General features: G+C 42.0%; 1 protein-coding gene across 1 annotated transcript in view; it reads left to right on the top strand.

The window, feature by feature from the left end:
• Positions 1 to 76, top strand: part of ZPBP2 (zona pellucida binding protein 2) — a 5,778-nt gene extending 5,702 nt beyond the window's left edge. Inside the window, exon 9 of the mRNA XM_009335013.1 lies at positions 4 to 76. Coding sequence (XP_009333288.1) covers positions 4 to 76 — 73 coding nt within the window. The remainder of the gene's footprint in view (positions 1 to 3) is intronic.
• Positions 77 to 414: the final 338 nt, after the last annotated feature.

Genomic DNA, 414 nt, shown 5'->3' with positions numbered 1-414 from the left:
CAGCCCCAACAACGAAGTGACCTGCCAGGTTTGTACAAGGCCTCGAGTCAAAAAGTACGGAGCAAGATCTTGCTAATAAACTTAATGCAGAAATTGGAAAACCAAAGAGCAGCTGTGAAAGCAGCATTGGTTTTGTGATGTTCTTTTCATTTTTAGCTACCAATTCTGGAATCCTACGTTCATTTTTGAACAATCGCAAAACATCGTCATTCGTCACCCCTACGTTTTCTGTATTCAGGGTCCACTTAGACTGTAAAAATGATGCATAAAAGGTGTTCACACAAGGTGAAGTAATTCAAGGGAAAAAAAAAAAAGGACGTTTGTCACGTGGCTGTTAGTGCAAAGAGTCTGTTTCTTGGTGGCGACACCAGACACGCCACAGCTTTGTGCTGCAGTTTGCTCAGAGAACAGAAA

This window comes from Pygoscelis adeliae, unplaced genomic scaffold (assembly GCF_000699105.1).
Source record: "Pygoscelis adeliae isolate BGI_AS28 unplaced genomic scaffold, ASM69910v1 Scaffold1050, whole genome shotgun sequence".
NCBI lineage: Eukaryota > Metazoa > Chordata > Aves > Sphenisciformes > Spheniscidae > Pygoscelis > Pygoscelis adeliae.
This window is presented reverse-complemented; position numbering and strand designations above follow the sequence as displayed.